Source organism: Anabrus simplex, chromosome 1, assembly GCF_040414725.1.
Source record: "Anabrus simplex isolate iqAnaSimp1 chromosome 1, ASM4041472v1, whole genome shotgun sequence".
Classification (NCBI taxonomy): Eukaryota; Metazoa; Arthropoda; class Insecta; order Orthoptera; family Tettigoniidae; genus Anabrus; species Anabrus simplex.
In genome coordinates this window covers 369,996,119-370,023,241 of record NC_090265.1, presented here as the reverse complement: position 1 = coordinate 370,023,241, position 27,123 = coordinate 369,996,119, and the positions used below count along the sequence as shown (strand labels likewise).

The 27,123-nt window shown below is 36.8% G+C and overlaps 1 protein-coding gene across 1 annotated transcript in view; it reads left to right on the top strand.

Annotated features, from left to right (window-relative positions):
• Alg11 (ALG11 alpha-1,2-mannosyltransferase) overlaps positions 1-17,032 on the top strand; it is a 61,431-nt gene extending 44,399 nt beyond the window's left edge. The window contains exons 9-10 of the mRNA XM_067134926.2: positions 14,652-14,847; positions 16,421-17,032. Coding sequence (XP_066991027.1) covers positions 14,652-14,847; positions 16,421-16,496 — 272 coding nt within the window. The 3' untranslated portion in view covers positions 16,497-17,032. The remainder of the gene's footprint in view (positions 1-14,651; positions 14,848-16,420) is intronic.
• The last annotated feature ends 10,091 nt before the right edge of the window (positions 17,033-27,123 follow it).

Here is a 27,123-nt window from a genome sequence, read left to right as displayed (position 1 = left end):
ATATCCCCATTCAAATACACATTTAGAGATCACGAAACAAGATATAATAGGTAATAAGATGGAAAGTCACATACCTTATGTAGTCATGCCAGTGTTCGTCATAGGGCTCACCTGCGACCCTGGCATTTTTATTTAGCCATTTTTACATTCGTGGCTTTACAGATCATTATTATATTTCTTCAGGTTTCCTGGAATAAAGCATTACAAAAAATGCCCTTCACTTTTTTTTTTTTTTTGATCGCACACGATGGACTGTAATTACTTCCGCACACGAGTTACTTTATCACATGAGAATTTATTCAGTACTTTGACCGTCCTATCTGGTACAATTATTTCCACTCAAGAAACTATCTCCACATGGAGTCAAGACCCCAGTCACAATGGCTAAAATCTGCGGTTGAACTTAGTCTACTTTTGTTGTTTGATTTCACAGAGCTCCTCAACACTTTTTCGTCCTCTTCGTACCATAAATGCCGGAGAAGGAGGCTTCGTCATGGCGTCCCTTCATATTTATACCTATTCCATGCATCTCTACAATACAACGATTCATCAGGAAATTATTCTTGCTGTCTATAAAACTGTTATTTTTACGCAGAGTCAGATATAACCGGCTACCACTACACGCACGTCTCGCTTGTCGGGTTCGGCCAAATTCAGCAGCTAGCGATGTATAGGCCTAATCGCGAACGTTGAAAGTCAACGAACGAGTTTATTGCGCCACGGTATGGCCCTTCCGCCCTTGCGTTTTTCTTGCACATACCTCACAATTTCATCTTCGACTTCTTTAAAGCGTCCTTGTTGCGGACCACTGAAAGCATTTTTTGTACAGTACGCATTTTTTAGCTCTTTGTCTCCACGCTAACGCCAAATACTGGCTTTAGTTAGGCCTGTGCCGTATTTTCTTGCGGCTGCACATTTATTTTACATTTTCAAGTGTTTAATAAACATCAACTTAAAATTAGCATCATAATATCGACTAGAACCCATTGAAAATTTGCCGGCAATACCTTTTCCACGTATCTCTACAATACGACTATCCATCACGAAAATATTCCTGCTGTCTATAAACCTTAATTTTACTAAGCGTCAAGTACAATAGACATGTTATGACTCTGCCACTGAGTAGCCATGGCTTTTCTAAGAATTCAAAGGGTCGCATGTTTTGATGCCATTCTGCAGGTTTGAGAAACACACAGGCACAGCACAACCGGTTGTCGCGGCTAGCAATGTGTAGTAAAGAGGCGGTCGTTTATTGTCAACGAGTTCTGTGCGCGTGTGAAAAGAAGCAGCGTGGTTACCGCTGTAGTTGCCAGTGGTATCAATTAACTTACTGTTAGGCCACAAATGCAATAACCCTTGAGTTTTCGCATGAGATTCTGAGAAAAAAAGTCTTGGATTCAGAAAAATACGGTATCACTCCAGAGATTTCTGTGGCAAACACCTCACCTTTCTTCTTCAAACAGCGTCACCTAACCAAACCGTATATGTAGCCTATCATGAAAACATATTTGAAACGCATGTATAGAAACCTCCACACGAAAAATTTACATGTAAATAGCCGTAACTAGACGCGAGAAGATATGAAATATCCTCTGAAATCAGTGATGTACTCTGCCATATCTTGAGATGTATCACATTCTTACTTAATTTCCGTATATTACATTAAAATGAAGATATCGTTTACTTCAGTCTTTATTTTTAACGAGTTAACAACTGCTATCGGCCACGTTATTTACGCATTTATTACGAAAACGTGTTATTCTCTTTCATTTCGAATTTTCTTTAGAGAACAGCAGTCGATGGGTGTTACTAATCAACTCCAACATCGCCTGTGAATGTCAGCGAGAGAGCTCGCAAATGCACAAAGTGAGAAAACTATACCGTACCGAAGATGATCGATCGCATTTTGTTGCAAACGTTTCAGTTTTCTTATTCAAACAGCGTCACGTATCCTAACTTAACCGTACTATACGTATGATGAAAACACACTTCAAGCGCCAGTAGAGAAACTATAACTTTCTCGCTATAAATTTTCATAATAGCCTTTCCGTAATTTAACCAGACGCGACAAAATATAAACTAACCTCTGAAATCAATTAAGCACTCTGCCATATCTCGTTTATTGTCAACGAGTTCTGTGCGCGTGTGAAAAGAAGCAGCGTGGTTACCGCTGTAGTTGCCAGTGGTATCAATTAACTTACTGTTAGGCCACGAATACAATAACCCTTGAGTTTTCGCATGAGATTCTGAGAAAAAAAGTCTTGGATTCGGAAAAATACGGTATCACTCCAGAGATTTCTGTGGCAAATGCAAATGCACAACTGCATTATTATTACGAAAATCTGTTCTCTTTCATTTCGAATTTTCTTTACGGAACAGCTGTCGGCGTGAATTACTAATCGACTCTGACATCGCCTTTGAATGTAGACGAGATAAATCGCTAGTGCACATAGCGAGGAAACGATGCCGAAGGTGATCTATCGCATGCAATACCATCGCTGGGGTGTATAAATATTGGTAACGGAAAAAATCGTACGCGCTTTATCGCTCGTAATAACGGATGCGCCAGTGATAGGGTTCTCGCTGTAACTGAAGAACGACACACAGTTTAATATAGGAATTTTGAAGGGACAGAAAAAAGTCGTTGCTATAACGGAGTTCTCGTTATATGCCGTACTCGCTATAGCGGACTTCTATTGCATTTAAATAATTGAGAACGTAAACCAGCACATCCCATGAGACATCTTAATGAGGTTCAAGTCGCAAGGCCCATCACTTTGATCCAGGAAGGATGGACTTTTCATTGTGTTGCTGTGGATCTCAATGTCTCTCCGTCAGTTATTCAACGCTTGTGAAATCGCTACAATAAGACAGGCCAAGGAGGGTTAGACAAGGTTGTGGACGCGTGACAACCCCACAGGATGACAGATACTGACCATCTGTGTGTTGCGGCGTCGTTCAGCAACTGCCAGAGAACTGCAACAAGACCTCAGGAGGGTCACTGGAGGCATGGTGTCTGACCAGACAGTAATGAACAGGTTAAGAGAAGTGTCCTTACCCAGACATCCTGCTCGAGTACCCTGTTTCACGCAGCAACATCGCGCAGCTCGCCTTCTGTTTGCTTGTACCCACGTCAACTGGCAACTTTGCCAGCGGAGACCTGTGTTGTTCACAGACGAGTCCAGATTTCCCCTGACACAGTGTGATGGATGTCAACATGTATGGAGATGCCGTGGTGAGCAGTACAGGCCAAATGTTGTCCAGGAGGCGACCAATTCGGACAAGATTCTGTGATGGTGTGGGGTGGCATCAGTATTGATGGCTGTATGGATCTTGTCGTTGCCCATGGTAATCTTAACGCTGTGGAGTACATCGAGCAGATACTGCTACAGCATGTGTTGGTTGCTGCATACGTTGTTAGTCCTGAATTCGTACTCGTGCACGACAATGCCAGGGCTCATGTAGCGTGCATCACCAGAGTTGTCTTTCAAGAACTGGATATTCAAGAGATGGAATGGCCGGCTGTGAGTCCTGACCTTAATCCCATCGAGCATGTGTGGGATAGGATTGACAGAAGTGTTTGTAGGCGTCCTGTTCCACCACAGACTCTCCAAGACCTCGAACAGGCTTTGATTGAAGAATGGGACCTGACATCGCAACGTAACCTCCGTCGACTTACACGGAGCATGCCACGTAGGTGCCAAGCTGTGATAAATGCTTGTGGAGGATATACACCATACTGAAGCTTTCCCTGTGATAAAAATCTCCCCTGGAGGACTGTTATTACTTTGTTTTCGCCCCTGGTTGGACATTTCCATTTGTGTTCTAAAAATGAACGCAAATCCATCGATATTCTTTTGTATACTTCAGCAGTAAAGAATAAGGGTTTAGTGGGTGTCAGGTATTGTTTTGTGGAGCATCACATACGTTCAAAAACATGTTCCCCTATTTTTTTTTGAACTGTGCAGTTTAACAAATCTTCAGGGCAGTAGTCAGATTTCTCTCCACTGTTCCAAAGTCTATGCTCTGTAAAGCCAAAGCAAAATCGTCAGGATAAAAGAAACTTCTGGTATTAGGAGCTATTAGTTGGTCATTTATATACATATATTGAAAGGAGTTGGGATTCAAGGAAACAGATTGATGAAGTGCTATATGCTAAGCCAAAAGACAGATTGTCATGTGATTCTCATCCTTTTAGCCTGGCCTTCTTGCCATACGTACGATCTGAGCAGCCATTTTCCTTGTTTGCTGCTATATACTGAATTTCTAGACCTAAAGTCTTGATACAACAATATTGTTGTAGAGGATGTTATCGTTATAAATCATAGCTAATAATTTTCATATTATTTCGTATTGAAGAGCAGTATAATGTAACACAAAAGCTAAGGGTTTCCACCTATTCAATGTTATTTATTGTAACCTTACATATATTTGATGAAACTAGTTTCGGTCTTGCTAGAGACCATCATCAGTCAAATAAAGTTGAGGCAAGACATGAATTAGCTATCATTATGAGAACATATTTAGAATAAATGGGTTCCCATGCCAATTGATGCACACAGTAACATCTGAAAATTGAATTAGATTAACTACCTGCCACATCTTACCATTTAATTCCCACTAATATGAGGTTTGCAATGCCATAAATGCACACAAGAAAATACATTATTACAATGCAGAGTGCATTCATATTGACCATGTAATTAATTCCTTACACATCATTGTTATTCACACTGTGCAGCACTCCACTGAAATCTGAAATGACAGTCTGTTTCACATTCTTATTCACAGACGGAGAAGCACATAAAGACCTAATTGCATTGAGATTCATTGCTACAGTTATGAGTCCTTGGACTGTGTGCCAAAATGAGAAAATGAAGGGGCTATTTTAGTTTTAATTAGCTCTCTGATAACTACAGTCTTTGCATGGCAGTAAGAGATGTTCCTAATTACTTTTGTGCTTGGTGTCTGAAAAGGTAATCGTAATGGAGAAATTTATCGTTAACGAGAGTGTCATTAAATCAAGAGAGGAATTTTACGTTGAATTAATGCCCGGACCTGAATATTTTATCATTACAGAGAGGATTATAATTGTATCAGTAATTGCTATGGATATTTCACTGTATATATATATTTTATAATACAGCTAGTTGTAGTACCTTGAGTACTTTTTTTTAATAGTTTACTTTTAGGATTTGCATTATAGTGTAACCTCGATTCTCCATTTTCGGAGGGACCACGAAGAAAACGTACAACACAGGAAAACGGAACATCTGGAAACAAATGGAAACCATCAACAACTTGGCTAAACATCACAAAAATGAAATATGTGTAATTATAATCTTACATCATCATCATCATCATTTCCCAACTCCAGTTTCCCGGGTGTGGTGTACAAGCACTCGCCATCTCCTTCTGTCTTCATACATCTTACAAACACTCCTAAACAAAACAAAACCACAGCCCCAATGGGCCTTCACCTACCAAGCAACTGCTGCTCAGCTCGAAGGCTTGCAGATTACGAGGTGATGCATGGTCAGTGTGACGAATACTCTCAGCCGTTATTCCTGGCTCTCTAGACCGGGGTCGCCATCTCACCATTAAATAGCTCCTGAATTAAAGGTAATCATGTAGGCTCAGTGGTCCTGGAACCAGCCCACATATGCAGGTAAAAATACCTAACCTGGCCAGGAATCGAACACGGGCTCTCTGGGTGAGAGGCAGGCAAGTTAGACCGCAGGTCTGACTTCAAACATTAATTACCAGTACACGAGTTAAAAATCTTGATACTTTGCATTCAGTTTTACCGGAAAACGTTGTCGCTTTCCCATGAAAACTTCTTTCAGTTCAGCAACTTTGATCAGCCAAACTCTTCGAAAAATCTAATAATGCCAAGCCAAACAACAATCAACCCAAGTAGTTTTTAATTCTCTAATCTAATAAAATAACGCACATTAGATACAAAAGTGCCCACTAAGTTGGCAAAATCCCTTCTTGTTTTTAATCTTCCGTTGTAATTTTGTCACCGGCATACTGTTTGTAGTCAGTTTCTGGAAATCTTGTACCATGTAAATTAGGCCTATATCGACTTTTAAAGGTTATGTTGAATATTACTCAAGAATGTGGTTTCGAATGTATCAATTCTCAAAAGTACTGGAATGCATTATATTCAATTACGCCCGTCACTAATCTCAATCAAATTGGAAAGAGAAAACATATCATCAAAACTTCAGAAATTACGGTTATTCGTGACCTTGAGCTCAGCTGGAAAGCATGCCTACTGCACAAGTCAATATGAGTAAAAAATGATACAGATTTTTTAAATGTAACGTTGCGCAAATAAAACAACTGCAGTTTTTATGACATCGTAACACAAAAACGTAAAAATCACGGTCTTATATTAGGACCAAAACAGTAATAGGCAATCCTAAGGCCTCCCATGCCTTTATGTATGTAAGGTGCAGCATCTGTTCTGATTTTGATAACATAATCGTATACGAAAATATTAAAAGATTTGTGTTAAGAATGAGCAGTTTCGATTCCTGCCTGAACGCCCAGTGATTATACAGTGCCCTGAGGGAAGGGCCGAAAACCTGTTTGACGATACAGTCGAAAAAAGTAAATAAATAAATAAATAAACATTAACTCTGGACATAATGTAGACGTTATACAAGTACGAACATTTGACGAAACTCATTCCGTCTTCAGGTAGAGCTTCACAACTAAGTACTTTTTATTTACCACCTTGTCGATACATTTGTTGCTTATAGCAACTTATTGGTTAAAAGTGGTTCATGTTTTGTATATTATTAACACCTTCAGCCACATAACACTGTTTAGATGAAAAATTCATGCTTTGAGAGAAAATAGCATAAGAAGATTAAATGTTGTCATCTTATGACATTAGACATTATATTAACTTTTAACCAATAAGTTGCCATAAGCAATGAATGTATCGACAAGGTGGGAAATAAAAAATACTTAGTTGTGAATCTGTTACAGTGCGATATGGATCATAAAGTTGATTTTATGTAATTCAGGTAGAGCTGTCTCCTTCCAATTGTTGTGGCCACTCTCTGCTTTATGATTTCTGAGGATTCTCTAAACAATACCACCCAAATGCAATGCTAAGGTGGTCCCTTGCGCAACTTCACCGCTGATTTCCAGTACAGTACTTGCTCTAATTGTCGCAATGACGGGACATTAACGCCAAGATCCATAGGTATGCCGTAGCCGTCCTTTCGTGAGATATAGATTTCTTGAAAAAAAAAAAGTTTGATCGGAGATTTAACATTGATGGGACTGAAATTTCTGCACTGTCGGTCCAGGAAATTGTACCTTCGAGGAACGGATAATGCAGAATTTTTACAGCATAGTTTAATTAGGATGCTCGCGGGACCACGTCATTTGAACGATTAATCCAGGAAAACGTAGTTCCCGGGAACGGCTAATCGAGGTTCCACTATACCTGTTAAATATGTGTGAAATGAATTTTTGTTGATTTCTTTATTGTGATGTTGATTGATATTTTACAAACTATTTTGTAGTTTCAGAGTTATTGTTATCAGTTTAAGTTTTAGTTTTGAACTATTTTGATTCATGCTAAACTTTGTCCTTCTGGCAGCCAGATTGTGTGGGAAGTAGTAGATCCTTTCATATAAATAATAAAAGTATGATAACTTTATGTATTTATGCTTTGCACTATATGATGTACATAATTCCAACTGTCATTCGGACTGTCACCAGTCAGCCTAGTGACTCTGAAAACTGTGGATTCAATATTAATCTTGGTCATTTTGAACATTTTCTTTTTCACCTCTTCTCATACCCCATGCCGATGGGGGCAGTGTGTCACAGTTCATATCAGCGACCCTGAAAACTATACATTCAGTACTAATACTGGTGATTTTCAATTAATTTTACGTCACCCCCTCCCCATACCCACTCCTAGGGGTGTCTTACGCGTACAGTCTTCTTCTTTTTTTTTTATGATAGTAAGTTATTTGTATGCCAAGTTTGGTTGAGAGTTATGCTGGAACGTACATATGTTCATAATCTTGGTAAGTTTGTATATTTTCTTTTTCAACCCTTCTCACCCCGCACCTATGCCGATGGGGGCTGAAAATGGACATAACAGCATCCAGTGTATCACAATTTATCCCAGTGATCCAAAAAACTGCAGATTCAACATTAAAATCTGTCATTTCCAATTATTTTTTACATGTCACCCACCCCTAAGGGTTCTAGGGGTGTCTTGCCCCACAGTATTATTTTCCAGATTGTGAGTCATATGTGTACCAAGTTTGGTTGAAAGCTATGCTGGAACACACACAGGTACATAATCTCGGTCATTTTGGATATTGTCTTTTTTTACCCCATCTCACCCTCCATACTCTGAGGGCTGAACTTGTACTTAAATGGCATCCAGAGTGTCCCAATCCATCTGAGCAACCCCAAAAACTGGGGATTTGACACTAATATCAGCCATTTTTTATTATTTTTACATGTCACCCACCCCTACCCCTAGGGGTTCCTGAGGTGTCTTACCCCAACAGTATTTTGTCCAGAGTGTAAGTCACACCAAGTTTGGTTGGGAGCTGTGCTGAAACATACACTCATAAGCTTGGTAATTTTGGACATTTTCCTTTTCACCCCTTCTCAACCCCCATGCCAGTGGGGCTGAACTTGGACTTAAACAGCATATGGAATTTCACTATTCATCTCAGCACTCCTGAAAATAATGGATTCGACAGTAATATTGGCTGTTTTAAATTATTTTTGCATGTCGCACCTTCCCACCCCTGCCCCTAGGATTGCTTGAGGTGTCTTACTTTTTTTTTTTTTTTTTTACAGATAGTAAGTGATTTGTGTGCCAAGTTGCTTGAAAGATACAGTAAAACCTCGGAATGTGAGTAACTTGGTCTATGAGTGTTTTGCAAGACGAGCAAACATTATAAATAAATTGTAACTTGATAAGCGAGTGAGGTTCCGCTATATGAGCGTCACGTGTGCCTACGATTTCTCCTCACCCTGTTCGTGTGTTGAATGGATGAACGAGGTCATTGGTCCTGTAGTGAAGAAATACCTTTCAGAAAATAATCTGCCGCTCAAAGTCTTGCTGGTTATGGAAAATGCTCCTGCTCATCCTCCAGGCCTTCAGGCCTTCAGGACGGCTTACTGGAGGAATTCAAGTTCGTTAAGGTCAAGTTCCTTCCTCCCAACACTACTCCACTTCTCCAGCTTATGGGTCAGCAAGTCATTTCGAACTTCAGGAAGCTATACACCAAAGCACTATTTGAGTGATGCGTCAAAGTAACCGAAGGAACAAACCTTACCTTCCGAGAGTTTTGGAGAAATAATTTCCCCATCGTGAACTGCCTGAAGATCATCGATAAAGCCTGGGATGGAGTCACCAAGAGAACTCTTACTTCCTCCTGGGGAAAGCTGTGGCCTGACTGTGTTCTTGGACGTGACCTTGAGAGGATTGTTGGTGACAATGAGTCACCGATTGTGGGTGAAATTGTGTCCTTAGGGAAGGCTATGGGGCTGGAGGTGAATGACGAGGTCATTCAAGAGCTGGTGGAAGAACATAGCCAGGAATTTACCACCAACGAACTGATGGACCTGCATCGCAAACAACAGGAGGAGGTTATGGAGGAGATCTCGATTGGGGAAAGGAGGAGGAAAAGTCAGTGGAATCTCTCACTTCAACTGAGATTCGGGAGAAATGCAAAATTTGGGAAACGGTGCAAAATTTTGTAGAAAAACACCACCCGAATAAGGCTAATAATAATAATAATAATAATAATAATAATAATAATAATAATAATAATCATATGGCCTCAGCTACCGTGTGCAGACATTTCAATTTGACGCCATCTGGCTGTCTGTTCGTCAATTTCGACGTTCCGTTTTACTCTAGACCCCCACTAGATGGCAGACCGAGTAAACCGAAACTCTCTTGGACGTCTGTGGCCGAGATTTAATGAATTTTGTCAGGTAAACACCAAATGTGTCACCAGAGATCTTTTACATGCCGACATCGTACGACATGGAGTGTTGAATGGACTTTTTTTCGCCCTTCAAAAATCCGACTACCTCTGCCAGGTTTGAACCCGCTATCTAGGGATCCGGAGGCTGACACTCTACCGCTGATCCACAGAGGCAGCTCGAATAAGGCTGTAGGAGTATGAGCGATGAATCGGTTCAATGACCATGCAATGTCACATTTTCGTGAAATATTAAAAAAAAAATGCCTTTGCTGCAATGTCACATTTTCGTGAAATATTAAAAAAGAATGCCTTTGCTGGCAGGACCTAGTGTTTACAGTGCACTATGTCTTCTGGTGTGGGCTAGAGCAATTTTGTTACTTTCATTGATCTGTCTCTGTCTTATCCTTGGCTTTGACAATATGAAAGTGACTGAGGTATGAGCGATGCTAGTAATGCCACTCCGTGTGCAGCCAGTCCCTGCAATGAATGGTGTGAAAACGTTGCTCATAGGGTCGGTTGATGCATGCATTTCAGTGGGCTTGGCAGACTGATATGTAATAGCAACTTCTGGCCCGGTGAGGAAAGCAACGGGAAACCACCTCACTCCTCATTTCCCTAGTGCGCCTCTTCAGTGATGCCTAGGCCATCTATGACAGCTGATGGCAGAGCTGTTGAGGATCCAACCAGCCTTAGGGCTGAAGACTGAACTTACATATTCAAAAAGAGGTAAAAGCAACAGTCATTGGACAAGTTCCTCGTTAAAGTTGCACGAAAAGAAAACAATTCCAGTGAGCCAACAGATAGCAGTGATTCCGTTAGTGAAATTCGTGCTACACAGTAACTCTTCTCATGTCATCTCTCATTTCCCTCACACCAACAATGATTCTATTGTAAGGAAAACTTGCACTTTAATTTGTTTTACGTTATATTTTGTTTTAGAAATGGTATGCGAATACATATTTTTGTGTTGTGGACGAATCATCTGCGTTTCAATTGTTTCTTATGGGAAAACTTGCTCTGATATACATGCGCTTTGGATTACAAGCATGTTGCCAGAACGAATTATGCTCGCAATCCAAGGTTCCACTGTATTCTGAAACATTCACACATACATCGATAATCTTGGTCATTTTAAACATTTTCTTTTTTCACCCCTAGTCCTAGGAGTCACCATGTCACTCGGAGCATGTAAAAAATTCAGGAACCTGAAAGATACTGACTTGTTTATGAATTTAAAATCTGTGTTTTTGGACTGAAACAGTATCCGGAGTGTCACTGTTCATCTCAAAGTCCCCGAAAACTGGGTTCGACACTGATATTAATAGTTTAGATTATTCTTACATGTCATCCCCTCTCCATCCCCATCCATTGCTCCATACATTCTAGAGCTATGTTGGAACTTGCACACAAACACACATCTATTTTTATGTATTTATATATGTACTGATTGTAGTCTTGGTGAATGAAACAGATGCTTTAACTCTTTCACTGTCTTAGTTAGACTGCCTTGCTTTCTCCACAGTGTTCTAAAATCTCATGCACATAAAAAAGAGATACAGACATAGATAGAAAATTTATTTTCTTAAAAATTATAAAAGTCATTTGAAAAACAAGTAATATGCAGAAGTCAGAAATATATATTTTCAAACCTGTTTGCCCAGTAAATTGTAGTTATCAGGGATACAAAGAGAATCTACAAATCTGAAGCACTTTATGGTAGTGCGAAGTCCTGTCACCATCACCTGTTGCCGTTAAAACAATATCGAGAATATCACTGTCGTGTTCATCACGATCGATATTTTCATCATCACTAGCTTCACTTGAACTCTCACTTTCACAAAATAAATCATTATGATGATACAGTTCTATTTCAATATCATCATTTAGCAAAGAAAAAAAAAAAAAGAAAAAAAAAACACAACATGAAACACTGTGCGATGAGGAAGCCATAATGTAAACAAACGGCAGGTGGCTAGCGTCGTTCTTTTGTCTCACGTTTGGCCGTGCAAGGAGGATACATACTTAGAGCAGTACTATCTTCTTGATTCCAATGATGTGCAATAGATAGAGTTTATGTTCATTTTTGGCTACAATTAAAGCACTCAAGACAAAGCTGCACACAAGTCCGAGTATGTATTTGAGCCGACACCGTGCAGTGGTAATGGGGAGCTCGAGTACTTACTTGGGCAGAAAGCAAAGGAGTTAAAGAATAATCTCTTTGTATCCCTGCTAGGATGCCTTATGGATACCGTATTTACGCGAATAATCCCCGCATATTTTTAAAAAAATTTTGATGCACGAAATTGGGGTGCAGGTTTTATTTGCGTCAAGGTTGCCAACACGCTCCTGGCTCACCTAGTTTTCGATGGCGAGTGTACAGTTATGCTTTGTGCAACAGTAAATGGAAGATAACTGTCCCCATATGTCATATTTAAACAGAAAGTAATTCAGACTTTTAATTCTAAACTTAATATTTTTAAATAGTACAGTATTTTACAGAGTAATTTAAATTTAAAATTTCTCCGCGTCACGATAGAACGTGTCTTCCAGAACGTGTAGGGGTAGCTTTCCGCACTTTCACTCATTTCTGTGTGTCTATAGTGTGTTTCATATTTGAAAATAGAGTGAAATCGTAATTCTTTTGTATTCAGAGTTTTAAGGTACGCTACAATATCACATAGCAGGCAGTACGCGGAAAAGCAGAATCCGGGAAAATTGGCGAGGGTTGGCATTTCTGAATTACAAGATGGTTGTTAATTCGAAATCACGTAATTGGAAGTCCGATTTCTGTATTACAAAGACTTCGAATTAACAAGGTTTTACTGTATTGCAAAAATAACATCAGATTTCACCAGTGTGTCTATAAGTATTTACATTGCACGAAAAGAATTATCCACCACTGGTCGTGTTACTGTCCAGTAAACAGAGACCTCGTGTGAGAAGTGTTTTAGACATGGAGTGTGACGAACTTGTAAGTAATTTAGGAGAGGATTCTAGAGTAGAACGCAGCCAGGAAGGCGGTGTGAAGAGGGTGCGCAGTAACATTCACGTGCTTTGTAGTATGACGTGTTTTCCGCAGAGACAGTAGAATCATTTCAGTAAGAAGTGCCTGTTTTCTGCGGGTCACGAGTGAATGTTTCGAGTTTTATTTGTAAATATCAACGAATTTAGGGAATTATTTGTGTGTGTACGATGAATCCAGGAAGAGCAAAAAGACAAGTATTGTATCGAAAGGCGAGGGAAATGGTATTTAGAGTGTATTTTGTAAGCATGCAGCAGCAGGCGTTCAAAGGCCTTCACGCCTCAGAAGAAGATAGCACTCCCGTGTAGTATCGGCCTGCGAACAGAACTGGCCCGTCCATATACCTTCCCTAATATCTCGAAAATTTCCCTCAACACTTTCTCGAGGTTTGGTGTTAAAAATTAATTTAGACTTTTAGGAAACATTTAAGCCCACGGAAAACATAGGTCATCGCTTTGGAATTCAAGATATAACTGGATGAAAAAACATTTACACTTTCGGGCTGTTATGCTCTCTGCGCTTCGCCTTTCATTTCTCTTAACTTCCATTTACCTTCTTTTGAAAATTTCCCTCAACACTTTCTCGGGGTTTGATGTTAAAAATTAATTTGGACTTTCAGGAAACTTTCAAGCCCACAAAAAATATAGGTCATCACTTTGGAATTAAAGATATAACTCGATGAAAAAACGTAGACCTACTTGCTCATTTTCATGGAAAATATATTTCATAGCAGTGATAATGTATTTTTATCATCTCAGGCAAAGCAGCTATATCTGTAAATTTACATGTTCATATTTGCGTAAAGACCACGTGCACCTCGCGGAGTGATATGAAATGTTTGTTTATGCCTGCGTTACTCTTTCGATGGAAGGAATTTTAGTTCATTTAATTTTTTTTTCAAAATGAGCCTTCCTAAAATGAGGGTGCGGGCATTATTCGATGGCGGGGATTATTCGGGTAAATACGATAATTCACTGTTCGAGTACTTATTGTATTTTTGAAGTATGACTTCTCTAAAATGTACCTGTTTTGTTCTCTGGTTGTAATGTATGCTTGAATTACATAGACTGCAGTATTTCTGCATCTTAATAGGTTTAGGATGAGAATTAAAGAACAAATGAGACTTGCTTTTCCTCATAATTTTTCTGCCTCATTCATATTATTGAATGCATGAGTAACAGATAAAAATAGGTTTACTATTCATGCTATCTATATCTTTGCTGTGTAATAAAAAGAAAAACAGTTGTGTTTTGGGAATCACATTGTTGTGAAAAATAACTAATATTGAATTCAAAATATGTAGCATATTTCAAGTAATGGTAATTCTAAATTCCCATGGAGGGAATTAGATATTTTTCCACCAATAGAGCATATCAAAAATCAGATCAAAAATTGGATGTATGGCTTTTCAGGCGTTTGCTCTATTAACCCGTATGCAGTTATCAGACTGTGCCACATAAGAGGCTTCTGATAAGTTCACCTGCATACACCCCAGCATAAGTGGGTAGGGTCTGACACATCCCACTCTGACGAGTCTAGTGTCAGACCTAAGACGAAATGCTGGTTAATAGAGCAAACGCCTGAAAAGCCATACATCCAATTTTTGATCTGATATTTCAAGTAATGACTGATTTAAGGTGTGGTGGAGTGTATGGCTGCTGGACTCATTATGGTGGCACATCGATCTGGAGGGCCTCGCATGGATATTGTAGAAGAGGCAGAGGCTAGTCGAACAGGCTTCTTAGCAACGGATGAGGCGGAGTATGCACAAGCAATAGCTGCTATTCTTACCATGTCACCCGGAGCACGTAGAAAAATTCAGGAAGCTGCAAGGTATTTTTTTATATCACTTGTTCATGATTTTTTTAAACTTTTTTTGTAGCTTTGGGTAGTAAGATGTACAGTATTAAAAAAAAAACAGTGAGTCAAAACTTAGTGGTTCAACCAAAAATATAGCAATTATGACATTATTATGGCTTTTAGCATGAATTTACCACACTTGTAGGCATATGCAAAACAGAAGGTAATTTCATGTTTCTGGGCACTTGGCCCAGTCTTTCAGAAAAATGGAAGTCAGTAGCTAATATCAAGTTTCAGGACATTTTATCTCAGTCCTTGATTAAATAATTGCTATTACTGATGACATGATTAAAATGTTGGTTATTAGGCAGGTTTCACGCACTGGCACACAAAATTGATGACCAAGGCGTTTGCCAAATCCTACCTACCTCTTATCCTAGTTCATTTGTAATGTTTTTATATATTTATATATATATATATTAACTTCTTTATTTTTACTTATCTTCTACATGTTTTGTGATCTGTCATTACAGAAATATGTATTAAATGATTTTTACTTTTAATTTGTCAATATGTAAGGTAGTTACATACTTACTAGCCACTGAAAGTTGTAGAATAAAATCTCTCATAAAAGTTTTCGGATTTCTATTCCAAAGAACCTCATCATCCAGGTATTCTGCCTTATGGCAGGTCTTCTCATAGGATAAAGTTCTTCCACTTTTGCCTGTCCTGTGCCAAATTTTTCATGTCCAAATATTCCTTTCCTTTGATTTTGTCCAATATTTGATATCTTTTCCTTTTTCTTCCTCGTTTGCCTTTCACCATTCCTTCTTTCAGTAACAGTCCCTCCTCAAACAGTGCCCGATCCAGTTCATTTTTCTCCTTCTAATGATTTTCATCCTCCCATCGTCAGTTGGCAAGGGCTTATTTAATTAAACGGTAACTGTTCATTTAATATTTATTAATATGTTTTAGGCCAGGATAAACTGTTTGTGTGTCTGGTCTGTTACTGTCTCCATTCCAATTTTTGAAAAATGGCATTGGCCCTTTTAGAACCAAGCCATAGAATTTTTGTGAATTGAAACTTCTTGTGTTAAATGCAAGTTTACACTAAGTCATGCAACATAGAGATCATAGTGTACAGTGCATGCTTAAAATTATAAAACTCGGTTGGATTGAACCTGTAACCCCACAGTTTGAAGTTCAGAACTCTGATTCTTCAGTCATGTACTCTGACTGTCCATAGTGCCACAAAATAGGAAAAAGGGATCAATTAAAAAACTCTCCTCTCTCAAGCATCAGTACTCAGTATTATAAATACCAAAAACTTCATGTAAGAGAGAAGGGTAGCAGGATGATCCTGCATGTTCACAAGGAATTCCCATTGAAGCCAAGACCTCTTACTGAACTTGGAAGGGTAAGATCACCAAGTTGTGTAAAAACTACCTAGAAGTAATTAAATGGGTAGTGTAGTGTCTTTGTGTCCCATAGAAGATTTGAGTGAGTGAATAAATGAGCACTCCAAGCTTTTTTTATATTCTGTTTAATTTTTATGTATGTCTATTAATGAATGTTTACACAAGTGGATAATTTTCTTATTTTTCAGAGCTTCAGTGGATCGTTTCTCTGTGGCTGAATTTGAGAGTAACTTCCTGCGTGTAGTGGATCCATTTATGCGATAGCATTGGTTCAGTTACATTAAGAAGGTGGAGAACATTCCAGTCAGCACAACATTCTAGACCAGTGGTTCCCAGTCTTTCTCCATGGATCAGTACCCCTTCATCAGGCCACATATTTATTCAGCTAGATAAAACTGTGATCCTAATGTATTACCAGTAATTTAATCTACAGGTGATGTACTTAGGTGAAAGACAGTGACCTACAAGGAAAAACTGTTCCTGAAAGTTAACAAATACAAACTAAATTCCCCATTTCTTTCCTTTCTTCCTTTTAATCCTGGTGTTCTAGTGTTCGCTTTTCTACCAACAAAGGATCACGCATACAAACCTGGAGACTTAGATATGTTATTTTCAACCTCACCTTGTCATCCTTACAGCCTTGTAGAACATCATATTTGTTTACTCTTTGTTAGTTTTCTTACTGGCCCTTCAGTGTGTAGTGAAGATAGACTTATAACACATTTTATGGGGACAAACCTATTGGAAATGTTTCATAAGTATCCCTTTTCTCAAAACAGACCTCCCGAGTCGATTGTGAAGTTGTGCACCAGTATGAACAAAATATTCTCCATCATAGATTCTTACTTGACTTCACCAGCAGAACAATTTCTTTTAAAGGGGGACCTACACCTTTAATTCCTGAAAAGCAGGGTACATTTTATATCTTAACCAAGGCCACGGTAGATTCTTTCCCTCTCCTAGACCTTTCCTGTCCCATCATCGCCATAATGTGTTGGTGCGACATAAAGCAAATTGTAAAAAGGATAAAAGGGAAAATTTAATTTTTTTTTTACTCAGCTAAAGAATGCTTTGCTGAAATAAACTCTTGTGTAGCTAACACTCAATGTTTTCTTAATATGACCATATGTTTAGATATGGTTACAAAAAAAATATCTATTCAAAATGACTTCTGTTTAATTCGCATTGTTTGGCAGTTTCCCAAATAATTTACTCAGATATTAACATTTTTTTAATGACGCTTTCTTCAGTGTACTCACTAGTGCTATGGCTAGAAGTTTTTGTAGAATAATTGAAATCTACAAAGTATAAATATTTTTTGACATGGTATTTTCAAGAAGACATTTTTTCATGCATACAATTTTTTAAAGTAAATCAAGTAGAGGTATACGAATAATTCTAGAACATTTAGTTCTTCTCTATAAAATACTCATACATACACAATATGACTTCAGTATCTTAGAAATTATGCAATTTATATAGAAACAATTTAGAAAATGGAATATTTGAGAATGGGCATGGCAGAAAGGAATTTGAAGGACTCAGTCCAGTGACAGTCCTGCACATTTTAGGTCATAACTCCAGGAGTATTTTAGATATCAAAGAACATTTTTGACTTATTGGCAGAGGTTGCTTCAAACTACATTTTTAAAATGGAAAAATGGCATTTGTTTGACCCTGAAAGGTGTAGTTCCCCCTTAAAGTAAATTATTACTTAAATATTTCCTTGTATATAGTGTTGAAAATATTTGACTTCGTTAAACTTCACTCCAAGACTTTCTACATGATGGTAGCTTTATCATTTGTGGAAGATTATATCTTTGGCCAGTGTGCTCCTTGCCTCACCTAGGAAACTATAGGCCTATCATACATTTTAAAATGATGTGTCTTGTACAGTCAGAAATTTAGAAATTTTGTGGATTTTTAGGTGACAACAGTTGAAATTCTATCATAAAGGAGTCAGTTTCTTGGGTACATTTGCAAAATTGTACATATTTTTTTCATGGGTGAAGTAAATCATGAAAATTATTGGTTTCATAGCATTACCTGTTTAATCATACAATTGCGATTGGAATATTTCACACTCTGCTGAAGTGATTTCTGGTTTTATTGTTGTGTAAAGTAATAATTGTACAGAAATATAACATTAAGAAACTCTTAGTGATGTATAATTATAACCCAAAAGTTTGTTTATTCTCATATAATTTTTATTTTTTACATTCATACAAGGAATAGCACAAGAATAGCTCCTAAGTTGAACTAACTTATTATTAATTTCTGTTATTCTGGTTCAACCTTGAATATTCTGAGTTCCTACTTATGGTCATAATTTATTGTGTATAGCTCAAGTGTCGCAGTGGTGTCTTGAGTCAACACGCTCCAGTATAAAAACATGCTCATTGTTTTGCAACTGTGAATTAAATTAATTGTTTATTCATGATCAGTGTTACTGGCAATCTTTAAGAGGTTGCACATTAATAGTTATTCCAGTTTATTTTAATTAACTTTCTTAATAATATTAGCATTGTACTTTGAAATGGAAACACATCATTCAGTATGATTTTTGTAACAAAATATTAAATAATGGTTTTTAAAGTATGAATCTTGAATGTGATAACTTGAGGTAAATGGAATTTATAATTGATTGATTTCTCTTGACAGTTGTTTCAGAAATATGTTTTAAAATATTAATGATTATTGTTGGAATCAACTATTTGATGCTTGATGTTGCAAAAATAGATAAAATAGATAGACTGCTCAGGGTTAATGATTCTGTAGAATTGTTTACTATGCTGTACCATCTTTGCCATAAAGAACTAAGTTAATGATTGAATTGGAAAATACTGGTAAGGACTTAATTCATCATAAACCAAACAGATTCAGCTCTGGTGTCTGTAAATCCATGATGAATAGCTCTCTCATTCATGGTTCTTCACATTATTAACCAAAATTATCAGTATTCTCCACAGTACTGTTGTGTCTTCATTATACCATTTGTTAAACATGGAATTTATAAAGCCAACATATCCACTGAAATTCCTTTAAACATCTGTTCTTTGACTAACTGATAACTTCAGTTTGGTCCTTAATGAGATCACTAGTTCATAAAATTGATGGTTGAACCAGTACTTACCATGGTAGCTCAGTATAATCTCATGATAATTTGTTATTGGAGTGTTTTCTGTTATTCCCAGACAGCTAATAGTTAAAAGAAATTATAGTACTGTACTATACAGTGAAAACACTCAACAGCTGATGTGTGATATTTTCAAGTAGTTAATTCCCTGTTTCTCTTAAATCATAGATTCATAGTGAATAAGTATCATTTTAAAAGTTTCTTTATTTAGTTGAACATATAATGTGGAACGTAAGATACATATCTATACACGTAATGAGTTTGGATGACCTGTATTATGATACCTCATTTGTAAAACTTATGTTTGATTATGGTCATCTCCCTTGGCAATTATCACTGAGCAAAAAAACATTCGTCATTATCCACATGCAGGGGGATTGTTTCTTCTTAGGACACAGTCTGCCTATGAAGGTCGGTGATCTAATTGATGATGATTACTCATGAAACAGCCAGCTCAAAAGATTTCACTAGAAGTTTGTCCATACCAGCAGCGCAAGTCTTTAAGCCAGGAATTTCTCCAACTCCCCACAATTTTCCCCTCAATGATGAGTTGGAGAAGTTAATATTGTTGACCCCTCATGATGTTCCCAATGTACCTGAGCTTTTTCTCCTTGATGGGTGTTAGAAGCTCTTTTTTCTTATTTAACAATTTGAGGACTTCCTCGTTGGTTTTCCTTTCTATCCATTCAAAGCATTCGTCTGTATAAGTAGATATCGAAAGCTTCAGTCCATCTCCCTATCAAAGGGCTGAGCATCCAGCCTTCGAAACGTACAGAAGGACGGAGAACCATAGCATCACAAATCCGAACTTGGAGCTAAAGGTTAAAATCTGTGCTGGTAAATAGGGCCCTAATACTGTTGAAAAAATTTTTGGCTTGCCATATCCTGAATAAAATTTCATTTCTGGGATTGCAATGCTCATTCACTATAGTCCCAAGATACTTCAATGATGACACTTGCTGAAAAATTGTGTTGTTGATCTGCGGGGAGATCTGCTTTGGTGTTTTCAGAAATACAGTTGGCTTGGTCTTACCAGTATTCATGAACAGACCAAATGCTGCACTGATCCTTAGAATGTAATAATAATAATAATAATAATAATAATAATAATAATAATAATAATAATAATAATAATAATAATAATAATAATAATAATAATAATAATAATAAACACATCATCATCGTCACGATTCAGTATTGTGCTTTAGAAGCAGTCCCTTATTGTTTAACGTTAGTTTCTGGGAATGTGGGGCATTGCGGGTCGGATCCACTGATTGTTTTAAATTCATATCCATCCATCCATTCCTTCTTTGTTATCACGTTTTGAATTCTGGTCATTGGATGATTTTGTACTTTAAAATTGTCATTACATTTCATCTCATTTTGTACCATTAGGGGCTGATGACCTAGATGTTAGTCCCCTTTAAACAACAAGCATCATCATCAATTTGAAGATCAGCAAGACTACTCGCTAACACAACCCTATCATTAATAAAGCAGATGTTATTAATGACATTGCCACAGATGCCTAGGTTAACATCCTCAACAGCTTCTCTGAACACAGAACAGATTGTTTCACCAGAAACAATACTTAGCAGAATAAGAGCATTGTTACAAATTAGATTTCAATACCATATTTACTCAATTTGCCCAATTTTTTAAACTGTGAAAACCAGAAAAATGATGATAAATATTTTAGGAATGTGTGATAAAATTCTTCTATGATAGATACATATTTTGCAATAATTGCATATTAATAAGCTTTCTGGGAAATGTGTGATTGAAAAGTAATTGCTTTCTTCAGTAGATGCATACCACACATCTCTCGACAGACACACATCCTAGTGCAAATATGAATGTAAAATGAGGAAAAGTTGTGCATTTTACTCCACTAAAGATTAACATAAAGATTCATGAATAACGTGCATGGGGTAAAAAGCAGAACTTTGTATTTGCTTGAGTATGGCATGCAGTTTGTAATAGTGCGTACCTTATTTAGGATGTGATATTTTTAGGAAATAACTGACTTGTATGACTTAAAAATTCATACTACAGAACTTCCATTCTGGTCATATCAGATGTTATCAAGAGATGCACTAATTATAGCTGTTAAAAATAAGAAACATTTAAAAAAAGGACAGTGTATATTTGTATAGTAACATTTTAGGTACTATCCTGTACCTCTTTTGTAAATTTATTTTGTTATTCTTTCTTACTGTGGATAGTGTTTTATATTCTACAGGCTGATGATGGTTTGCAGAACCATCTCAAGAAGACATTTTTTCTTGGAAACTGATACGGAACTCTTACGCTTCAAAAGGAAGTTCTTTTTTATATTTACAATAATTTACTTAGTACCAAAGATAATACGTAAGGCACTATGTAGCTAATATTGATAAGTTACCCATTTTATTCCCATGTATTGTATTTGCTTTACTATGTCATGCAGTTTGTAATAATGCGTACGTTATTTAGGATGTGATCCTTTTAGGAAATAACTGAGTTGTATGACTTAAAAATTCATACTCCAGAGCTTCCATTCAGATCGTTTCAGAATTGTTTCCAAAATTCACATCATTTGTTATACTTTAGAATAATATCTGTACCTGCTGTCAGGAATAACAGCATTTGCTCATCTTGTCTTCAGCATATGTTCGTGCCCCAAGATAATTTCTAGATATCTATTTCTGCAGCAAAGAAATGTTTGCCTGTGAGCATCTAAGTTTACAGAAGCTGTAGAATTCCCATATTCTTTTGTTTATTTCACTACATTTAGGGCAAGTGCGAAAGAAAAATAACCAAAGTAGTTTGTATTTTCTTACGTGAAAAAATCTTTGTGTTTCTTCTTTCTTTCATACATTCATACATACATACTGTACCTTTCCCCTGTCCAGTAACTGCCTAACTCATCGGCGGAGATGCGTGGTACATCCAGAAAAATGTGAGTCAAATAAAATCTAGCAAAAAATTGTTGTAAGATAAAAGGACAGATTCAAGAATACATCTTCGTAAATGAGAACTCGTTAAAATAAGGGGATGTAATGGGTTTATTAACCGAATAAAGCATAAGGTTCAGAGTAAGAGTTACCCCAAAGAAAACAACATAAATACAACACAAATATTGACAACACAGGTCCAGTAAATTTCACGGGTCTTGAATCCAGTTACTGCAAGTCTTTGTATGGAAATACGGTAGGTTTATTGAGTTGTGACGAAGGTTCAAATAAATCAAACTGCACTTGGCTGATGGTCTTGAATTGATACACAAAGACAAGAACATACACTTGCTTGGGACTGTCACTACCATCCAAAATAACACTGAAGCTTATTATGGGTCCAAATCCATACAAATTGAAGAGGGTGGAACCTCACAACCAAAATGAGCCCACGGGCTACAGTCCCATTAAACAATGAAAGCTGAATATCGCACACAATGGACAAATAACACACAAGACAGAATAAAAACAACCAGAAAAAGAAACAATAGTATGTACACTAGATGTCGTCACAGGGTCTGGCCTCGACCCTACGATCTTCATTACAAGTAATGAAAATCATTTTATTTTCCATATTGAAAGAATCTCAATAATAATATAAGAGAATTTATTGGACTCCAACCTATTCAATACATTACAGGATGTTAACATTTTTAGTTAAACATCGTTAAAATGGAGACATGTTTCGCCCTCCATGTGGGGCATCATCAGTCATATCAAAGCATCTCAAAATTAAACCAGACGTCTGGTTGGAAATTATGAACATAATATGTAAGAAAGAATACATTAAAAAACACGTACAAAGTCCTATCCTAAACGAAATAACAATAGACTAGTTACACATAGTAAAATACGCTAGTAGTTTCTTAATATTATATATTATATTATATTATATATTATATTCTTAATATTAACAGTAATTATAAATTGTGTTTTATTTTGCCAACATTTGTATATACTACATAGGATTACCATCGAACTCAATATCATATAGACTTTGATTACTTTCATTTTTATACTGTGCATATAATGGCCTCATTTTAAGAAACCACTAGCGTATTTTACTATGTGTAACTCGTCTATTGTTATTTCGTTTAGGATAGGACTTTGTACGTGTTTTTTAATGTATTCTTTCTTACATATTATGTTCATAATTTCCAACCAGACGTCTGGTTTAATTTTGAGGTGCCTTGATATGACTGATGATGCCGCACATGGAGGGCGAAACGTGTCTCCATTTTAACGATGTTTAACTAAAAATGTTAACATCCTGTAATGTATTGAATAGGTTGGAGTCCAATAAATTCTCTTATATTATTACCTACGATCTTCACCGTTCTGGATGCCAATTTACCATGTAAAAATACAGCATCATAATTACAGGTACTCATCTTCAGTAATACATGATCAGCTGAGCAGTGGAAGTGAAAAAGAACCATTTTTATACAGACAGACTAAGCATTCCACTCTTCCTGGGGATAATGGTATTTCATGTGTACTACGACTCCATTCATGAGCCTTGCTTTCTCACAAAATTTCTACCTGCCGAACACATCAGTGGGTCAACATCCTTTCACAACCCTTGGGCATTCAAAACAAGTCTGCGTTTCAAACACATGTTTTGGCTATAAGCTTGTAGACCAAAAATACATCATAACTTATTTACGGAACATTTTAAATCAGTGCCCACTCTAATTCACATCCAGGCTCCTTCTCCACCTATTTCACACATATATATCATTATGCCAGTACACACATTATGGCTCTCCTCATGGCCTTGTAACTGACCTATCCAGGTTTGCATCCCTCATGCAGCTATAATTTAGTCTGTTGTGACGTTTTAGAGAGACCCCTTCTCTATTAAAACAATGTAAATACATCTCTGCTCACACTGTGATCTGAAATACATTCACCATGCGTAACATGCAACGTTACCCGTATATCGTATCTGAACAAAGCTAAAAATGGGTTGAACATGCGATCAACCCCAAACATATTTACATACCTTACTGACTGAATTTACGTGCCTCTTGGGCTTAAAGTTACAAATTTACTACAGTGAAACATCGTTAGTGCGTTCCTCATTAACACGTTTTTCCCGCTTAGCACGTCGTAACTTCTAAGTCCCAATTCTCATCGTATTAAATCTATATTGAAATACGTCACGTACCGCGTCACGAATTTTTGCTATTACCACTTAGTACAATCACATTTTTCCTAGTCCTGGAAATGTTATTTGTCTCTTGTGAATGGAACGTGATTTTCAACTCGGGTAAGAGCTGTCGCCACAGTTGCGTGATTACAGAAAAAGGCCTTAAATTCCTGAACTTCACAGGAAAATTTGCACCTTTGGAGAGCAAGCTGTTAGCCTCAGGGATGTTCAGTTTTGCTTGCTGGTTAGTGGCAAGATTGCTGAATAACACAGTGAGCCTATACCTTGTATTTTGCATTCCATTCAGAAGTTAGAAATTTTTTTTTTGAGTGGTACAGTGAAGTGTAGCGAATATTTGTTGCGTGATACGGTAGCCTGTATCTGGATTAAGAACATAATCATGTGAAATTGACTAGTGTGGTGCATATTTGTCTTGTGATAGCTTAGTTACTGTATGGATACGGAAAAAGTCGTGAAATTCCTTACTAATGAAGATAAAATTCAAATCTGTCAGAAAATGGGCTGGCGTCGCTGAGAGTCTGAAAATGGGGGTGAATTGTTTAAATGAGTATATCTATATCTCAAAAACTTAACAGTTTTCAGACATAAAAAATTGATATTTGGAATCTCCTTTAAAGTAAAGAAACAAGGATATTTTTTGTTTTGGGAAAATCTCCTTAAGGGGTGAAACAAAAGGTAAAAAAAGGGGTTGAATAGATTTTATGAGTATACTTATATCTCAAAAACTGAAGACGTTACAGACATGAAAACTGGTGTTTGGAATCTCCTTTAATAAAGAAACACATATTTCTAGTTTTTGGAAAAACACTTCAGGGGAGGTGAACAGGAGTAACAAAAGGGGTGAATTTTTCAAATGAGTATACCTACAGGATATCTCAAAAACATAACATGTTACAGACATGAAAATTGGTATTTGTAATCTCCTGTAAAAGAAAAAAAACACAGATAATTTGTTTTTGGAAAATCCACTTAAAGGGAAGTGAAAAAAAAAGGGGGGGTGAATTTTTGGAACATTTGCATTTTTAATCTCTTAAAAAAAACACATTTTTTGTTTCTGGAAGAAACACTTAAAAAGGACTGAAAATGGGTTGAATTCTTTTTATTTAGATACTGATCTCAAAAACTGAAGATGTTACAAATGTGAAAAATGTTATTTGGAATCTCCTTTAAAAATAAGGAAACATGTATTCTTTTGTTTTCAGAATTTCCACTTAATGGGGTGAAAGAATTGAAAACATGGTTTCTTTGTATGAGGATACTTATATCTCAAAAACTAAAGATGTTACGGATGTGAAAATTGGTATTTGGAATCTCCTTTTAAAATAAAGAAACACAGATATTTTTGGGCAAAATCAACTTAACTGGGGTGGTTTGGAGGTGGGGGTGTTGACATAGGAGTTGAATTATTTTTATGAGGATACTGAAAAATGGTATTTGGAATCCCTTTTAAAACAGAAACACACATTCTTCTGTCTTCGAAAAATCTACTAAAGGGGGTGGGTGAAAAAATTGAAAAAGGAGTTGAATTCTTTTTATGATGATACATATAAAAAACTGAAGATGTTACAGATGTGAAAATTGGTACTGGAATCTCCTTTTAAAATAAAGAAACACTCATATGTTTGTTTTCAGAAGATCCACTTAAGGGGAGTGGGGTGAAAAGAAGTGAAGAAGGGATTGAATTATTTTTATGGGGATACTTATATCTCAAAACTGATGTTACAGACATGATAATTATTGGTATTTGGAACCTCCTTAAGGGGGAAATGGTAAAAAAAGTGGGGTTAAATACCTTTTATGAGGATACTTATATCTAAAAACTGGAGATGTAACAGACGTGAAAATTGGTATTTGGAATCTCTTTTAAAAATAAACACTATTTTTTTTTGTTTTGGAAAAACTACTTAAGGGTGGGGAGGATGAAATGAACTGAAGAAAGAGTTGAATTATTTTTATGAGGATAATTATATCTCAAAACCCGATGATGTTACAGATGTGAAAATTGGTATTTCAAATCTCCTTTAAAAATAAAGTAACATGTATTTTTTGTCTCCATGAAATCCACTTAAAGGGGAGGGGAGGGCTGAAAAACTGGTGGAATTATTATTATTTGGATACTTATATACTGCAGATATTATAGACATAGAAATTGGTATATATAATTTCCTTTAAAAAAAATAAAGAAAACTTATATTATTTTTCGTCTTGAGAGTGGGCTGTTTCTCACATGGACAGTTGTCACAAGATCCAAAGTTAGCTTTGCCAGTAGCCTGGTCATCTTAGATCGAAAAGGCACTACCATAGGTGGTTTTCTAAGAGCTACTGGGTTAAATGAACCTCAACTTTTCGGGGAGTTTTTATGCCTTAGGAATTTTCAGAAAATTTCTTAGTGCAATAGCAAGGAGTGATTAACTTTATCAAATTACAAAATCCAGTGAGCAAAGCCGCGGGTAGCAGCTAGTACTTCATAAATATAGGCAAGATTATCCATTATTTCATTATTGCAGGAATTTTCTCTTGTGCAGAAATACGAGCTCGAATTAGCATGCATCCAGCCCTGTATTGCTCACAATTGGCTGCATAATG